Genomic DNA, 16849 nt, shown 5'->3' on the forward strand with positions numbered 1-16849 from the left:
CTCCTGGGGCCTGATTTCGTCCTGGTCGCAGCTGATAATGTCGCAGCCAGCAGCATTCTTCAGATGAAACACGGTATGACAACGCGTTAGCTTAGCGGTTAGCCACTCAGCTGCTAACATGCAAACCTGTTTTCATACTTCTTGTTCGATGTATAATTAACGTTTTATCATCAGAATGAGAGCTTAAATGTTTGCTTTTGTACATTAAGATTGCTGTTAAGGTGTAGCCGCTCCTAATACTACATTTTTATCACAATTTCTGAGTGTAATTTAAGATAGCAAATGTAGCTGCGGCTAGTAGAAGGAAGCGGCTTTACCTCGTTTATTATTATCAGCTTAGTTTAAGGTTCTCTGTGTGTATTGTCAATAACAGCGTTTAAAGAGGCATTGTTATGTAACTTTATGTGTTTATTAAATGTATTAAACTTGTGTTAAAGTAATAAGCATGACTTGCACAAACTGGTTTGTCAGTGAAAGTGAAAGTAGCTGTTTTACTGTTAATAATGCTGGTAGCAGCAGGTTATCCAAACACACAATATGAGTTAAATAAACACAATATTAGCTAATTTAAACATAATATAATATTAAATACGAAGTAAATAAGCACTAAAAATATAAAAACTAAGAATGTGAATATATATAACCAGGATTTGACTGAGCATTATTCTTAAATATGAAAGATTAAATGTAAATGTGCAAAAACAAATGTAAATGTACAGTATAGACATAAGTTAAAGTGTAAGATAAGATATACTTTATTCAGGTGTTCCAGCAGCCAGCATACATACAAACACACAACACATATGATATATACATACATATCTCACCCATACAAAAAACATGAGCCCACAATACATAGCCAGGATAAAAAAGTGGTATAGATGGTCCATGTGCATACGTAGTTGTTACTCATGGTAAATGGACTTGAGCTTATAAAGCGCTTTTCTAGTCCTCCGACTACTCAAAGCACTTTTACACCGCCTGTCACACCCACCCATTCACACACTGATGGTAGTGATCGCTATGTAGTATCATCCATCAGAAGTAACCAATCCCATTCATACACCACCACCAAAGCAGTGGGAGCAATTCAGGGTTAAGCGTCTTGCCCAAGGACACAACGGACATGTTGCCCAGCTGGGGATCGAACCCTCGGTTGAGAGGTGACGACTCTACCAATTGAGCCACAGCCGCCCTCATACATACCAGTACAAAATACCCTTAGCCCTGCCAATTCATAGTATGATAGATAAATAATTATGATTTAAAAAAAACAGTGAAGTGTTCAAAATACAGTTTGATATATGCAGCTAAAGTTTAAAAGTTTAAATGGCATCGGTCCTTTCTTAAAGGGGAGTTGTTATAAAGTGCGATTGCATTAGGTCAAAAATTATTTTTAAATCTGACATGTAGACATGTTATCAGCAGAAACTATACAATATAACAGCGAGTAGACAGACAAATGAAGTGAACATGAGTGCAGGGATAATTTGTAAATGTAACATGTGCAGAACAGATGACAGTAAAGGAGAGACAGATATTATCATGATGACAGTTCTCTGCTCACATGAGGTGAGCTGTTGAACAGAGTTATGGCCTTCGGTAAGAAAGATTTCTTGTATCTGACCTTGTGACAGCGGCGTTGTATCAGTCTGTTGGTCGACCAATGGCCACTTAAAAATAGAATAATAATGAATTACTGCTCCTTGTTTTGTTTTTTTTCAGACTATGACAAAATGTTCAAACTGAGTGAGAAGATCTTGCTCCTGTGTGTTGGAGAGGCAGGAGACACAGTACAGTTTGCAGAGTACATCCAGAAGAATGTGCAGCTCTACAAAATGAGGAACGGTAAGTAACTCTGAGATGATGGTTGTGTTAGTAAATGACCTCCTTACTTCTATAAAAGGCCAATCCACAATGATAACAGCTGTGTTTACATGTGCACCATTTTTTAAATCAGATTGAAATGATTCAAATTTTAACTACACTTTAAACATTGACGTTAAACAAAGTTACAAGATTATGACATGTGGTACGTGCATCAAACATTTATTAAAATGGAAACAATTTTTTACATAAACAAAACGATCCTGTCGTTGAAATTTCAGCTAAATTAGCTGTTCATTCCTGTTAACATGCGTACAAATTGTGCTCTAACTTGTGAGGAATTGGACTCTGTTCTATGGTAGTCAGGTACAGTTTCTGTCACTGGGCGTATGTCCGTTTTTTTTTCTGGATCAAGCCATTTCAGGCGTTATTATTATTATTATTATTATTATTTTAATAATTTTTTTTATTTTTAAAGATTTATTTCTGGGCATTTTGTGCCTTTTATTGGAGAGATAGGACAGGTGGATACAGTCAGAAATCAGGGAGAGAGAGAGTGGGGAATGACATGCGGGAAAGGTGCCACAGGCCAGATTTGAACCTGAGCTTCAGCCTCCATGCATGGGGCGCGCGCACTAACCACTGCACCACCAGCGCCTTTTTCCTGTTATTATTTTAAGTCTAGTTCGTAGTTGGCATGTCATATTCGCCGTGAAAGACGGCATGTGTTGTAATCAAACGCTGCATGTCTCCAGATGTCTCCTCTACTCTCCTCCTCGCTGTGCATCAGATTTTATTCTCCTCGTGTGATTTAGGATCTCTGTATTTAATTTTTCCATTTTCTTACTTTTATATCTCCTCTTCTTTAATAAGCTGAAAGCTCAGCAGTATCTGCAGTTGCCCTGTAATCGATAAACAGGGAGAGTGCAAGTCTGCAGGACCTTCAGATATGCACAGTTGAAGAGAGGGGCAGACATGCAAAGTAGGAATGATTTCACCCCAAGCAGGAAGACACGATGAGACCAAGTGTGTACAAATGGATATCAATCTGAACTAGGATTGGCATAAACCACCCCTCTCGTTCATAATAAAGTCTCTTTTTAAATGAGCCGGATCAGATCAATCTCCTGGATTGATGTGTTTGGGTGAAGCATTTTTAGTCTGATCAGGGTTTTAATCATATCATTTGTGTCCATGTAAATAGTAAATGTGGTGTCACACTGAAAGTTTGTGTTTCTTTTTATTTTATTAGGTTATGAACTCAGTCCATCAGCAGCAGCAAACTTCACACGAAAGAACCTTGCAGACTACCTTCGAAGCAGGGTAACTATCCTAACACACAAAATATAACGATCGTCTTTTACAACACAATCTCTGAAAGAAATTTCATGTTTTACTACCCACATAAAGATGCAATCTGTGCCCTTAGTTGTCTAAATAGACAATTGTCCTGGAGCTTTTCCATTCACTGACTGTCAAACTCACTGGCTTCGTGGGCACTGGGACGACCATTCATAGTTTAAACAACATGACTGCCAGCAATACGATTTTTAAGGTGGAATATAGAATCTTCAATGAGTTATAAAATACCTTTTTAGTAAAAGTAAAGTACCTTTTAGGGGGCATACTGAAAACTTAAGACCCTGTAGCATCCTGCCTTTAGTTAGTTAATTATGTTCACATGAACTAGAGATTTATTCAAGGCTTATTATCAGTTTGAGATATCAGTACTTTATACTGTTTTACTTATCAAATACAAATTCCAAAACAAACTAAGCTTACGTTGCCAAAGCATAAAAACATTGGGAGCTTTGTGAAGAATAAAGTAGTATTTATTTGAGCTTGTTCCTATAAATCATTTGTCCCTGTTGGCACTGATGTTATATTTAAAAGCGGGAGTCCTTTACTGTCAGCCTGTTAAACCACCATCAGCTTCCCATTAAGTGATGGTACTAACCGTTACTTTCTGAGAATTATTTTCTCACGCCCAGGGAAAATGTTTGGCCGTTTTATTGAACAGTAAGAGGAAAGATGTGACTGTAAAAATAACCATAACATAATAACTGTTTGAGTTGAGGAGCATGAAGATGTAAAAAGATTAAGCGTTTTTGTTAGTTATTTTTCTGGCCTTTTTATCTTTATTAGATAGGACAGCTAAAGAGAGAGAGAGAACATTTTGGGAGGGGAGAGTAGGGGAAGACATGCAGCAAAGGACCAAGGTCGGATTTGAACCCAGGGCCATTGTACTCTGTACATGGGGTGCGCAATATAACCGCTAGACTATCGGTGTCTACCTATTCGCTTGAGCCTTTGATAAAGAAAATAAGCAATTTAGTGTACAAAAAGTTGATATGGTTGTTTTTTTAAATAATGTTTGCAAACAACTTATTTTAATTAAAATACAGCAAGCACCGTTAAGCAGTGTCTTACTATTCACTTGCCAGAGGGGCTTTCCAAAGGCCTGAGTGGAATTCTGCACTAGGACCCAATGGTGGCTCTTTTACTACGTTACTCAATGAGTGTAAAAACAAAATGTAACTTCATTTGTAAAGACAGAAAATAATCCACACTTCTTGATTTCAACATTTTTATTTATTAGTCAGAAGTCCACATTTTCAAATATTGAGTTTTATTTTGAAATTTACATTTAACTAAATTCTTACATACAACCTTCTCTCCTCTCCAGACGTGTCCCCAGGTTAGACCTGATCCAGTGTCTGCTTTGATTACACATAATAAATACTGCAGTGATTGTTGTCTGCGCCTCGTTTGGAAGTGCTTAACTATTGACGTACGGCTGCTTTTGGCTCATCATTGTCCTGATTTACTGCGACTCGATGATGAGTTGAGGGGATGATGTAGTCGGGCCTTTCCCATAAACCTGATGTGCTCTTTGGGGAAATGTGAGGACAATTGATTTTACGTTTAACAGTTCTCGGCAGCACAAAACTAATTCAGGCGATACACTGAAAAGCGAATGGCTCAGACCTCAGCACCAAACTTGAAAAGATTAATTACAATTTAACAAGAAGTTTCTGAATCTTATTGACTTTACTTCAATACAGCTTATTTGCCCAACAACCAGAGACAACCAGTTATGTTTGTTTGACTTTAAACAATGCTGGTATAACACAGTCAGACGCTGATACACAAAGGAAAATCGTCCTTGAAATTTCGGACCACACATTATTAGTCACAGAAGACAAGCCGGACAGCCGCATGGTGCCCTCACTATGTTATTCATCTTTCAAAGACGCCCCTGTGGTGCTCTTTGTGTTGTCGTCATGTTTTCTCTGCCCTGCTTCATTTTTATGCTTCTCTTCTAAGACTTAAAAAAATAATGTGTACCTTTTTTTGTTCAAGCAAAGCAACTGCACACACTTTCAACACCAGTTATCTTTGCATTTTTTCTCAGTAGCTAATTAATCCTGTGTTCCAGTGGTCATCCTCTGAATTAAGCAGATTCATCATGGACTGCTGAGTGAACATACCTATAACAATTTTAATTCCTATTTTAACTTAATTACAGTCCTCTGTTAGCACTTGCAATCTCATTTAGCTCCAGGGAACCAATGATAGAATCACAAATTAATTCCCATAAGTTGAAGTAATACTCACTTCAAATTGAAGGGTTGGTGTCTGTATGTGAGAGATTACTCAACCATTTTATAAATGTGTGTCTATATCGGATTGAAATAACTTTATTTTTTGGCCAAAACAGGAAATAGAATCATTTCAACACCATGTTCGTCTTGATGACGTATTAAGAGATTATGCATTCGTCTGAAGTTCAGGTGGGAATTAGGTCTCGGGTGCAATTATTACTCGTGTCTTTATCAGCTTGAGACATCAAAGCTGAACCCGTTGATTCATTTTGACAGAGCCAGGTACATTTGTCAGCTTGTTGTGAGTGGTGACGGAGGTTTCTCCCTCTGAGACTTCATGAGAACACCTGAGCCTGCAGCACTGCCCCCCTCCCCCCTTCCCCCACCACCACCACCATCCCAACTGCACTCTCACTATTCATGTATCATCAAAACATATCAGCGTTTTGACCTGCAAATCCAAACTTGAAGAAAAACAGAACTGTTAAAAAAAACCATGAAGGTGCAGAATTTTCCTCATTACCTGTGTATGCTTGGATTTACAACCAGGCGAGGTAAGCAGCTAATTTATCTGTCTGTGTTTGTGAGTTGGCTTGTTTATTTATGCCGAACACGTCTTAAGAAACTGCAGTGCTTTTTAAAATTATTATGTGTGTCCTTAAGGCCCTGCAGAGACCTGAGATAGCTCCAGAAGCAAAACACCCTTTAGACCTGGCAGAAGAGTCAGAAATACACAAACAAGGACTAGATTTAGGATCATGTATATACTTAACACTAAGCAAAGTAGGGCATCAACTTATTATCATCATTTTTGATTGATCCGCATGATTAATCGACTAATCATTTCATCTGTAACATTGAGAGATTGTCCAAAATGCTCATCTTACTTTCCCAATACCCTAAAAATGTCATCTCTGCGTTGCTTCTTTTGTTGAACTAACTGTCCAAACCCAAATACTCCTCATGAATTTAAAAAATGTCAAGAGAAAACCAACCTCAGCCCTTTGCTGCATGTCATCCCCTGCTCTCTCCTCCCAGCGTTACCTGTTAAGTTATTATACAACAACTTGTTTTACGATCAGAAGTGATGAAGTTCAGTGGAGTTTCAGTGCCAGACAGAGTATTGAACGTATTCGTTGATCAATGGGTTTTCCAGTTTCAGAATAAGTGCTAATGAAATGTATTAGAGGACATTTGATGTTTTGTTTTGGGCTGTCTTCAGTTCAACACATGCTAAAAGGATAATTAAATGAACTCATTCTGGGATATTTATCAAGCTAACCAACTTTATAAACCAACTTTCTTTTTAATGGGCTAATAAAGGACCCATCTTAAATTTGCTATCATATATTTTTTGCAGCCAGATCAAGGAAATATTATATATTTTGTGCCTCAAAAATGTCTTAAATCTGTTCTTAAAGTAGAAATAATACAAGCAGTTTCCATCACTGGTAACTTCATTATGCTTTACACCAAGAGCAAAACCCAAGACATACACATATTTAAATTAAGTCCACAATCATCATGGATAAGATACAGAAATCAATGAATCAAACATGCAACCAACATACATCAGACACCTCATAGCAATCAAACACCAAAAAGCAAAAAGAAACTCAAATAAAAACATGGAGGAAACAAATGTAGCCACACATACAACCAAACACACAAGTGGTCACATACACACCGATGAACTAAACTCAAAGTAGTCGTTGACTTCTCAGTAGAACGTTTCAGCCGTGCATATACTGTATGACATTGATTTGAACTTGTGCTTCACAGCTGCTTGTGTTTGAAGTTGTAACCTGCTCTGCTCAAGTCACTTCTGCTCGTACTCGCTCGTTGTGTCTCTTGCACTAATTTGTTAAGAGCAGTGCAGCCGCTGCTTGTCACAATAGCAGAAGGGTGAAAATAATTACAAAAAACAATTAGTGTGGCAGAGGAGGGAATGTGGGACACATCGAACGGGGGATAGAGGAGGAGGGAGACGAGGAGGAGGAGCGGGGGTCCCGGGGGGGGGAGGCAACCAGGAGGCCCAGTAGACAAACTTGAATGTGAGAACGAGTAGGAGTCAACATCCAAACACAATACACAGCCGGCTCACAGAGGGACCTATAGGATCAGGATCGTTTTCATTCTGTCAAGGTTGTACGTGTTGCGGAGGATAACATTTATATTCATGTCTTGCCATAAGCGACGAGTGTATCGTTATTTTTTGGTGCCTCGCGGTTATGAATTTGGTTTTATGAGTGCAGGATTTACTAACGCTGCGTCCTCAGGAGTGCTCAGAAACTGAAGCAATCGCACTTTCTCCTCGACATCCCACACCTTCCTGCAGCTATGCTCCTCTCACATTCATCAACCTCCAGAGTACACGGACATTTGCAAATTATGTTGTATAAACAGTTTTTTTACAGTGTTTTTTTTTTTTTTTACCCCCCAGAACATCTTGAGTTCGTAGAGTCTGTAATGTGTGCTGTCCATTTGAATGTCAAACTGAGAGAAATCCTCCATGAAAGTCTTTAATGGTTTAATATGGAGTCAAAGTTAAACTTTTTTTTATCAAATACGCAGGACATACGTGTATTATAGTAATTATTCTATCAGAAGACGTGTCTGAATGGTTTGTGACTTCAACTAATGTGCAATATTTTTTATCACTGATCACCTCTACACTCTGATCTTAATCTGTTGAGTTGTGATTTTCTTCTACTAAAGTTTCCAGAAATAATGAAAAATAGCCCTCTACGTTTTAGGTAAGGCATTTTAAATTAACCAAACCCTCAACCATATTCAATTTAGACAGAATATAAAACAGAGAAAAAAATGAAAATACTGAAACAAACTTGACGAAAATTGTCAAAAATTTAAATTTGAAATAATTTAATCTTGAAACAACTTTCTGTCATAAATGTGTGCTTGCTTCCATTATGCATGGGATAATATGAAAGTTGTTCTGTGTCACAAACCTGGCCAAAATATTCGTAATTAATTATATAATCCTGGAAATGATTGAATCATGGCTTCATGCTGTGAGCACTTTGTCTTAGATTTTGGTAATAAACATTTTTATTACACTCAAATAGGACGTATCTTTTTAAATGAAGAACAAACATTAAAACATGTTCTCAATTAATTTATAAAAAATAAATAAATGTATTATGATTGAACTGTCGGGCTCAACGTCAAGGGCTAGGCAGTTTAACCATGTGTGGACAACATAAGGTGATCTAAGTTGATCAGGGTCAGTCTATCTGGACTGAATTTATACACATATCAGTTAAAAAAATCCTTTTTGCTCACACAGCCGTCATTTCAATTCATATTTAAAACGTCACAAAAAAACACCAAAAATCAATAAAGTGTTTATCAGTTGTGTAGTTTTTCTTTTTGGGGTCCACACGACTTTAAAATAAATCACATGCCACATGATCAGCAGTATAAATAAACTTTGACACCACGAGCTGGTTTGTGAACCGGAGACTAAGCTCATTTTTTTTTTTAATAAAACAAAACGTGTCTTTGTTTTAAAAAAAACGCCTGTAGTCCCAAAGACTACGCTCGGCTCCTGTCTGGGGGAACTGGCTGCATATGTTTGAGTTTATTTTAATTAATCTGATTAAATCACCGCAGATTAAAGTTCAGCCCAGACAGAGAGGAAAGATAATGATCTCTTTCTTTTTCTACCATCCTTAAATCATCTTCTGAACCCCCCAAAATCATCACATGATCCTACTGGCATGTCCAAACCCCTAGGTTAAAAACCACTGGCTGATAAATTAATCAGTGGTATATTGTTCATTCTGATGGCCTTATTCCTGCAGGATAAATTACAGATGAGTCCTTTAGTCTGAAAGATGTCATACCCGAGTGGCTGCAGACCTCCGGGAGGTGTAGTTAGCTAAAGTCAGCAGAGCATGTCGGTGCAGAGCGAGCGAAACCCCCCGTTCACATACGACTGTGTGCTGCTTACCAGCCCGCCGTCCACAAAAACAACTCGGCTAACCTCTGGAGTGCAGCGTTCACTCAGGCTTTACAGAGGAGACACACACACAGTAAATAAAATCACCTGAGGCCTCGGCTCTGCTGCATGCATATCAGTAATGATACACATGAAATTCACCACAAAGCAGAACAACAACTGCAAAGTTTTAGGGGCATAGAAACTCAGCATCTGTTTGTTTTAGCTGACTGACTGATGTGCTGAAAGGTTTGCCCAAACCGAATAAAAATACAGAGATGATACTGATAGTTAATTGAATGTTTCAGGAATCTTAACCGGGTTAACGGGGTTAAATTGTTACAGCAATACTCAGTGAAGGCAGATGGTTAATAAATGTAAAAATTGGACATTACCATGACGCCTAAAGGCCTCACAGCGTCAGTTTTTGTCTACGGATGAATTTTTATCCGCAGCATGTTGAAAGAGTTAAAATGTAAAGCTCCTAAAGTTGGAGTAGTTTATTATTATTAATTTTTTTTCCTGTAAGTAAGAGCAGCAACAGTTTGCCTCGGTGCTGCTGTGTTGCTGATCTACAGCTGGCCCCATATGGCTTTGTAAGATATTTTGTAGCACGGGCACACAATGGGCACAAATAATTACTGGCGCCATATTGCACACGGCTCCCCTGCTCCTGCACAGATGAACAATTAATACAGCAGATTGAGGAGAAATGCCAATAAAGAGAACATGCCCCGGGGCAGGGTGCAAAAATAGGGGGGGAGGAATGGGGGAGAGGGGGGAGGGGGCGCGAGGGCTTGAGCGTGGAAGAGTCGAGTTTTGGGGATGAGTTTGTGATGATTCTTTTAACGCCCTGACCTTCTTTTGTGTCGCAAATTCAGGTGTTTCTCTCAAAATCCTGCACTTATAAATGTTTTCCAAGAGTAGTGCGACCTTTTTGAGCAGTTAAGGAGAGGTTGATACCACTCTTACATCTTTACACTAAATATGAAGCTAGCACCGCAAAGTAGTTTAACTTAGCTTAGAGTCAAGATTGGAAATGGTTGAACATATATCTTGGCTTTCTCCAGAGGTTACAGAACCAGCCTACCAGAACCTCTTTAGCTCACTGATAGAACCTGAGCCTCAGCAATAAAACACAAAACGACTGAAAATTTATCGTGGGCCATTTTGATGAATTCTACATAAAGTTTTTGAGCGAAAACGTCCAAACCTTTCAGTGTTTAACTCATACACACACAAATTTGCAGTTTTCTTGTCTCAAATGAACAGTACGCTGAACAGAATGTGTGTTTACAACATTAGTTGGACAGATAATAACATAATGGGAGGTGTGTGAAATTGTTACCTGCATTTATTCCCTAGTTTTTTTTTTTATTATGGTTTTGAAGATTAAACAATAGCGACGTAAGGGTTAACAAAGGTCAAGGTTTAGTTTGTACCGTGGTTTTGGGATCATGATTTGAATTGGAGTCTGGTTAAAAAAAAACAACAAACAAAAAGTCTCAGGTGCATTATTCTAGGTTTCTCTTATTTATTCTGAACTGAGAGTGGTGCATGTTTACAGTTTGTTCCATCGTGTGATAGTCGGTTCAGCCTGGAGTGTAGAGAGAGAGAGAGAGAGAGAGAGAGAGAGAGATCTAATGTCCTCGACTCTCTCTGCTTTCACATCCAGAGGCTTTTTAAAACAGCGGGGATAAGTTGTTGGACACCAGTTTTCTGTTGCCGTCTGATATTCATTAGCATGTTTGACGTGTGTCCAATAACATACCGCACTCTGAACCGTAAGTTTCCTCCACACAACTGATTTTAAGAAGCAGGCAGGTCTTGTAGCTTCGCTGTGTCATCTTGCTACCATAAATCACTCCTTCTTTTCATGTGTTTTGTTGGGTCTGTGTCTTCTTCTTCGTTTGTTGTTTGATAGCAGTTAACAAATAGTTACAAGCATTACCGTCACCAGGATTGGAGTGTGGGTACCGCCATGTGTGAGGGGTTAAAAAATGAATCAAACTGCTCCATTAACTTCCAAAACAGTGGAAAATGTTTCTCTTTTAGTCCCTACAATCCAAATTTTAAGAGGTAAACGGAGCGGTTTGTTTCTGATAAACTTTTGGCTACTGGTTCTTAACTTTGTACCTAACCAGGCTAGCAGTTTCCCTCTGTTTCCAGTCATTGTGCTAAGCTATGCTACAGCGTTGAAAGGTGAGAGCTTTTGTTTCTACGGTCGTCTTGTTTGGCTGTGAGTGCGGCGTCACAGCGGGGAGGTACCAAACATATGAAGAAAAAAAAAAACCATATGTGAAATGTTTGCATGTGTAGCTGGGTGTGAGTTCAGGTGGCTGGTTAACAAGGTGCTCGGTTCCCTCAGAGGTGACATGGGAAGCGAAGGTTATTTTGATGCCAAGTCCATATTATTGTTACATTGTAACCAGTGAGACAGGTGTGTGGTGGGTGGGGGTGACGCCACTGGGGTGTTTGCAAGCTCACAGAGGAGTAAAACACACATAAACACACACACACACTTAGATATTCATCCTGAGATTCACGCCTCAAATACACACCTCTTTCTCAGGAGTGTGTGTGTGTGTGTGTGTGTGTGTGTGTGTGATTCAAACCGTCGTTAACACACACACTAAAGCCTTCTCCACAGGGAGCATAACAATCCTTATTGCCCTTGTGGCAAATACGGCGCTAACGCACACAAGTCACAGCAATAAGCAGGTCGGCTGAGAGATAAATTGAAACGAGAGGCCAGGTGTAGATCACAACTCGTCTGGCATCGTATGAATCATATTTGCCTCGTTGAAAACGCAATATTTAATTCTCTCTTGCATTCTAATCAAAAAACTGCTGCATTTCTTCAAGAATTTAGGCCATAAGTTGTTTTGAAATCCCTAAAAATTGTCTTGCTTTAAAGGGATTTTTTTCTAAACTGGGGGGTGAACAGTGGCAAAGAGAAAATTAGTGTTTCGGAGGAAGAGAAGGGAGAAGAGGCTGCGAGCGTAAAAGATGTAATTTAAAAAATAGAGAAGATGAGGGGGGGAGGAAGGGGCAAGAGAAACGACTTTAGAAGTTTTTAATGAGCCCTGGCGCTACTCCAGGGTACGGGGTGAGGAGGGGGGGGGTTAGAGGAGGGATGAAGATGGAGGGGAGGGCGCAAAAGGATGGAGCAACAGGGGTGTTGACTCCCAGCAGATGTCACACTGCCAGTGACACTGTCAAACACACACACACACACACACACACACACACACACACACACACACACACACACACACACACACACACTCACCTTCTCTGTCCTGTGACGCCCTTCCACCTTTCCTCTCCCCCCCCCCCCCCCCCCCCCCCCGCCATCTCACAGCTGTTTGTGCTGCGTTAATGTGGCCGCTCTGTGCGTCACTCCATTTCTCCGCCAAATTTAAAAAAAAAAATAATTAATTGGAAGCAATTATTTTTTGGGGGGAAGTTGAGAAAGAAGTTGTACTTTTCAAGTGCTAAACTGCCGTGAACTTGTTGGTCAAAGGCGTTTAAACGGATACTTTAGCGACATACTGAACCTCTGCTGACGTCTTTGTAGCCACATGCTAATCGCAATGTCGTCACCTCTAATTGGAGAGAAGAAGACGTTACTATATAAGTGTATAAATCATGCACTGTGACAGTTTTATACACACGGGGTACTCGTGTTCACAAACTTAACTTCTGAGTCTAATATTCTTCAGATTCAGCTGATGGTGAAACGGCGCTCCACACATTTTGAATAAGCTAAACCATGACGTTTAAAAATGTGTTTCTGCTTCATCAAATTGCACTTTAGCAAAAATTTCTGATAATGCGTTTTGCTAAATGTAACCTATGCATCAACATTTTCCAATAAAGTCATTGTTATAGATCTGCATGTTAATCCTCCCCCCCTCTCTCTCCAGACTCCTTACCATGTGAACCTGTTGCTGGCGGGCTACGATGACGCAGACGGCCCCGGTCTCTACTACATGGACCACTTGTCTTCCCTGGCCAAGGCCCCCTTCGCTGCCCACGGCTACGGAGCCTTCCTCACTCTGTCCATCCTCGACCAGCACTACAGACCAGGTCGGTCCAGAGAAATGTCTCATACATGTTATTTTCTGTTTCCTGTTCCCTCGAGACGGAGCGCAGACACAAATGATAGAAATGGAGAAATGATTTGAGTCTGAGGAGCGTTCACTGAGGAGGTCATGGAGTTTATTTTATACTCTGGACACTGAACAGGGGTCTTGGTTAGGGTCTTAAACTTGGCTATGATACTAGTGAACATCAAATGATATACCTGATATATGTTGAGACGTTGAAAAGTCTTCGACCCCTGATATCGAGTAATTTCTTGTTTTTTAATGCTAAAAATTGCAGGCGAACTGTCTAAATTGCACAAACACGAAGACAACGTCCAGCATGTTTGAGCAATTTAATGATAAAACAATCTTATTTATATATACGTTTATAAGTTTTGTCCAAGCCTCTGTATTTTTTAATTAGAGATTGAACCGATCCGATCTTATATCTGTATCAGGTTCGATATTGACATAATTGACGTATCGCATATCGGACTGACGGCGCTGATCCACGTCACTGATGAGGAAAGATGGTTGGTCGCTTGAAACATTCTCAGCTCGCTCAGTCTCACTTTGAAGACACGTTCAGACTGAACTGTAAAAAGTGATCACAAATCGTCTCCATGACGATGTTCAGATGAGATGTAACAGCTCCTTCTGTGTGATTATAAAGAACAACTCTTACTTTAAAAGATTTAATTTGAAAAATATATAAACATTAAAATAACGGGGATTGTATCTTTTTCAAACACTTGGTATCAAAAGTTATTAAAGTATTGAATAATCTGCTGTTAGTCTTGGTAATTGAAAAGAAAGTGATTACAGTAGACAAGAGTTTGTAGGTTAATTTAGTGGTTTTGTCGTGAATGTTTTCTTGATTTGACAATCATCTCATTTTCTTTTTCTATTTTTTGTTTAAGATCTGACCCGAGAAGAGGCCGTGGATCTGCTGAAGAAGTGCATCGAGGAGGTGAGTAAAAGACGGTTTTTATAAATATGAATAAAATGGAATTGTTTATTTTGTTATTTTGCATTTCACTCTCCATCCAAGCTCTGAAAAAAATGCTTGTAATTATTTAATACAAACATAGACCTTGAACTACACTCATGTAATTTGGCTTCAGTGGATTTCCTCTTATTACTTTGAATCTAAATGGAAGTTTTACTTTAAACTAGTTATCATTACAGTTTTCTGTTTCTTCGTCTGTGACTTTCCCGCTCCGCCTCCTTCAGATATCTGACTAACTTTTAAATCAATTTAAATTCTTGTTTTTTATAACTATTTATATCGGTTTTCTAGAAAAGTGATTTATACTTCGGTGAGCCACATATCTCGCCTGGTGATACTCGACTGTTCATCTCTGACGGCCACAGTCGAACAAGCACACAGAGTTTGGACATTATAGGACTTTAAAAAATCTTTTAGTTTGTTTTGTGTTCGGGCTCAGAGAAATGGCTCTTCGATCTTCTATTTGTCCCTTGGAAACGACACAATTGACAAAAAGTTGACTCTTGAACTTTGAAAAGTGACACATGAGCGGTTCTTTAGTTCGGTCCTCAATGACTCTGACCTCACCGAGGAGCCGTGAGGACAGCTGCCAGCCTTCACCGGGACTGCAGAAATGTATCTCAGGAAAAAAAAGTTTTCATGCAAACTAATCCGCGTTGTTTCGTTTATCGATCCATTGACTTTATTGGAATCTGCCCACAGTGAAACCAGAGAGCCCTTAGCGCCACTGAAAGCCTCGACCAACCATCGCAGATACCATTAATAACTTCTTTAAAATCCTTTCTCCAGCTGTCTACAGAGATTACTATTCATAAACACGCCAGGAGACAAAAACAGACAGACTGGATGTGTATAAATATCTTAGTTGTTGTGGCATATTTAGGATAGAAAGACTGACAGGAGTTCAGAAATGCCTCTTACACCCTTTTAGTAAAGCTAGGTCTTCTTGTTTAAAAACTCAGTCTTCCTCTTTATTTTGTAGAGTTCTGATTCTTATTATTTATTTCTCTTTAGTCTGTTTTTTCCTTGTCATCATTTCTCTCTCTCTCTCTCTCTCTGTGAATGTTTTCTAATACCTCTCCCTCCGTCTTGTCTCCGTCTCCCTCCTGCAGCTGAACAAGCGCTTCATCCTCAACCTCCCCTCCTTCACCGTCCGTTTGATTGACAAGGAGGGCATCCATGACCTGGAGACGCTCACCTCTGGCGCCAAGTGACCGCTCTCTGCTTGACTACCAACCCCTCACGCCCTCGATTCTTTCTCTCTCCTCATTTTTTTTTTTTTTTGTACCGTTGACCTCCTTGCTCTTTCTGTTCCAATAAAAAGTGACACACAGTTGAGATACAAGCTCTTTGTCCCCGTGGTGCTTTCTCGTTGCTCTCTAGTCTGCTCATCTGCACATGGAAAGAGAACAGCCTCCTGGCTGTGTACTTTTGCACTTGTACTCAGCGACTGTGTGTAATGTACACACTCGCTCATGCTTGTACACGTGTAACAAAACACGCAGGCATGTATAGTGTTTCTTAAAAAATAAAGGATTTTCATAAAATGTTGGATATCTGCTAAATGATCAAAATCTGTAGCCTTTTGTCAGGACTCTAAAGAAAATATTATTTTAGGGCTCTGTGCCTTTTTTAGTTTTGTTTAAATTTAGAGCTCACATGTTTAACTGATTTAATGTGTAATAAAAATAAGTGAATATATTCTCACTTCTTGTTGATCAAACCGAGCTGTATGCTCAGTGATACCCCTGACCCCCTGAAACTAAAAATAGCAACATATCCTTGAAGTTAATTAAAACATGAGAAAATGGGGCCCTAAAAAAAAAGAAATTAGCATAGAGTTGTATCAACACCTCTGACGCAGTGTCAGTGAATGAATAAACATAACCGGCTCACAGTGTGCACCAGCAGCAGAACGAATGAATCAGGTGATGTGGTACAGGTGTTCTGATTGTCATTCAGTCTGAGTAACCTCAGCCAGCTTTTCAAAACAAATCCACATCGCTTCAGGAGAAATATATATATTTAAAACCAAATATTGTACCTGATCAATGTTTTAGAGCCTCTGTTTATTTAACCACATGCCCCGAATTTAAATACATGTGTGCTTCAACCTGGAGTCCAACCTGGAGAAAAGAAGAAATACTGAATCCATTAGTGTGAGATATATTATCAGATCTACTTCACCAACAGGAAGGTCAACAAGCTGAAGGAGCAGTCCAACTAAAGTATGCTTGTGTATTTTATTGGTATAAAATAATCTCAACTCAAGGACATTTTTATTTCACTATTTTCTCGCTGTGTTTGCTATTGCAACGATTCCCAAGGTCAACAATAAAAGTTGAAAACAAAAACA

The 16849-nt window shown here is 39.3% G+C and overlaps 1 protein-coding gene across 1 annotated transcript; it reads left to right on the top strand.

Moving 5' to 3' along the window:
* Positions 1-6: 6 nt before the first annotated feature.
* On the top strand, positions 7-15838 carry psmb2 (proteasome 20S subunit beta 2). The gene is made up of 6 exons (XM_020655172.3): positions 7-73; positions 1726-1848; positions 3080-3150; positions 13323-13485; positions 14405-14454; positions 15606-15838. The coding sequence occupies exons 1-6, from the start codon at positions 64-66 to the stop codon at positions 15705-15707; spliced, it is 519 nt and encodes a 172-aa protein (XP_020510828.2). The 5' UTR covers positions 7-63; the 3' UTR covers positions 15708-15838.
* The last annotated feature ends 1011 nt before the right edge of the window (positions 15839-16849 follow it).

This window comes from Labrus bergylta, chromosome 19, assembly GCF_963930695.1.
Source record: "Labrus bergylta chromosome 19, fLabBer1.1, whole genome shotgun sequence".
NCBI lineage: Eukaryota > Metazoa > Chordata > Actinopteri > Labriformes > Labridae > Labrus > Labrus bergylta.